Raw genomic sequence first — 2,661 nt, 5'->3', positions numbered from 1 at the left:
TGGGGGTCTTTAGGGAGGGGTTGGGGGGTCAGCAGAGAGGGGCTGGCCACTAAGGGGATCAGCAGAGAGGGGCTGGCCACTAAGGGGTCAGCAGGGAGGGGCTCACTTCTGGGGGGGTCAGCTCTAGGGATTTCGAGTCTTAAGCCAATCGGAACCCCTTGACCCCCCCTCTTCTGCTTCCTCTTTGTTGTGATCAAAACCCAGACCACCAAAACGGCCACAGGCACACAAATATACACATAGAAGTATATGCCATTTCATTTGAAGGATAGACTGCTGGCTGGGGAATTCTGGGAAATGAAGTCCCCTCATTGCCACACCACACTACAGATAAGTCCTCGGTCACGTCCGTCATAAAATTCAGCCACTTGGCAACTGGTTCATACTTACGACGGTGGCCGTGTCCCAGGGTCACATGATCCCCCCTTTTGCAACCTTCTGACCAGCAAAGTCAACGGGGAAAGCCGGATTCACTTAACAACCGTGTTCCCGACTTAACAACGGCAGTGATTCGTTTAACAACGGTGGCAAGGAAGATCGAAAAATGGGGCAAAATTTCATTGGAGAAATGTCTCGTTTAGCAACGTACATTTTGGGCTCAATTGTGGTCATGAGTCAACAACTACCAGTGTGTGCCATCAAGCTGGTGTGAAGTCTTAGCAACCACACCGATGTTGTACAGGACAATCTGTCTCCAGTCTGATTCTGGAGACTTCCAGTGGTTCCCCCATCCTAACCGAATCCGTCTCCCTTTCCACCTGTCCCAGCATCAAAGCCTTCTCCAGGGAAATGGATCTTCCCATAAAAGTCTCCAGAGTCGGATGATCGGATCCTGGTCCTATGGGACTTGAGTGAGAACCCTACCCAGATTTCTTCCATGACCCATTGGTCCATTTTCTTAATTGTCCTTCTCAGTGGCTTTTACTCCAACAACCAAGTTCAGAAGCGTCAACGCTTCTTCTTATCCTGCTCCCTCAAAAGTCCACCTAACGGGGATCTTCTCCCCAAATTCAGGAGAAAGAGAGAAGGTGGGGTCCGCCTCCAAAGTCCCCGGAAGTTCAGCTGGAAGGAGATCTTTCCACCTCCCAAAGAATAACAAAATAACAGAGCCGGGAGGGACCTTGGAGGTCTTCTAGTCCAACCCCCTGCTCAGGCAGGAGACCCTAGGCCAGGGGTAGTCAACCTTGGCTCTTTTATGACTCGTGGACTTCAACTCCCAGAATTCCTGAGCCAGCTCAGGAATTCTGGGAGTTGAAGTCCACGAGTCATAAAAGAGCCAAGGTTGACTACCCCTGCTAGACCATTTCAGACAGAGGGTTGTCCAATCTCTTCTTGAAAACGTCCAGTGTTGGAGCATTCGTAACGTCTGGAGGCAAGCAGTTCCACAGGAAATTCCTCCTTATTTCTCCAAATTGAACACTGAATCCTATAGTTGGAAGAGGACCTCGGAGGTCATCTAGTCCAACCCCCTGCTCAGGCAGGAAACCCTATACCATTTCGGACAAATGGCTGTCCAGTCTCTCGTTAAAAACTTCCAGTGTTGGAGTATTCACCGCTTCTGGAGGCAGGTTGTTCCATTGGTTAATTGTCCTCACTGTTAGGAAGTTTCTCCTTCGTTCTAGGCTGCTTCACTCCTTGGTGAGTTTCCATATCAAGATCCATTAGGAAATCCTTGGACATGTTCTGGTCCTCAACCAAGTGGCCGTTTTGGTCATTTGACGCTTGCCCTTTTGCTACCAGTAATCGGCCCGATGCTGCTGGCTATAGCTCAGGAATCTGACTTGATCTTTGATCTGACTGACCAGGAGCTGGGACAAGAGGATCCCGATCAGCTGCGCCAGTAGGGCAGGGGAGAGGAGACACAAACACAAACGACACACAACAGGAGAAACACACAACAGGAGAAATGTTCAGGCTGTCTCATCAGCAGGTGGGTGGACTAAAGGAGACCCCAACTCTCCCCCCCCCCACACTTTGAGTTGATCACCCGTACGAAGGAGAGATGGGAAAGCGTGGGGGGAAAAACAACCCCAAAAAATTGGGTGGAAAAGTTGTTTTTTTCCCCCCCCCAAAAAAGAGAATAATATCTGGGAAAAAAATCTCTTGTTTTCTTCCCAAATTTTCCAGGTTTTTTTTTCCGGGCCTTCCCCTCTCTACTCCAGATGGGAAACATGACCAGATGGAGCACAGATAAAGTCCTTGACATACAGCAGTTGCTTTAGTGGCTGCTCAAAGTTACAAGGCCCCTGAAAAAAAGGGACCGAGGACCCTTTTTCCACACTTACGACCGTGGGAGCGTCCCTGCGGTCATGGGATCTATACTTGGAGGCTTGGCAACTGACTATGACGGTTGCAGTGGTCAAATGGTCGCTAAGTGAACAGTCATATGTTGAGGACTAGCTGTAATTTGGACTGGGAGGCATCCATCCCCACCTGCCCTGCGCAAGGAGACCTTCTGGGTTGCCTGCAGTGGCAAAGGCTGGAACTGAGTCCTCCCCGTCTGTACGGGCCCTGAGAACCTCTGCCCCGGAGACAGATTCCTTGTGTCTCCCACCACCCTTGGCCAGTAAAGAATATTCTAATTCTAATTCTATTCTATTCTATTTCCTCTTCTCTTCTATTTTCTATATTCTCTTCTCTTCTATTCCATTCCCCTCCCCT

The 2,661-nt window shown here is 49.7% G+C and overlaps 1 protein-coding gene across 1 annotated transcript in view; it reads right to left on the bottom strand.

Annotated features, from left to right (window-relative positions):
- Positions 1–1,733: 1,733 nt before the first annotated feature.
- Positions 1,734–2,661, bottom strand: part of TSPAN33 (tetraspanin 33) — a 12,575-nt gene continuing 11,647 nt past the window's right edge. The window contains exon 7 of the mRNA XM_015825839.1: positions 1,734–1,832. Coding sequence (XP_015681325.1) covers positions 1,734–1,832 — 99 coding nt within the window. The remainder of the gene's footprint in view (positions 1,833–2,661) is intronic.

The sequence above is a fragment of the Protobothrops mucrosquamatus genome, unplaced genomic scaffold (genome assembly GCF_001527695.2).
Source record: "Protobothrops mucrosquamatus isolate PMUCROS unplaced genomic scaffold, P.Mucros_1.0 scaffold2833, whole genome shotgun sequence".
NCBI classification, from domain to species: Eukaryota; Metazoa; Chordata; class Lepidosauria; order Squamata; family Viperidae; genus Protobothrops; species Protobothrops mucrosquamatus.
This window is presented reverse-complemented; position numbering and strand designations above follow the sequence as displayed.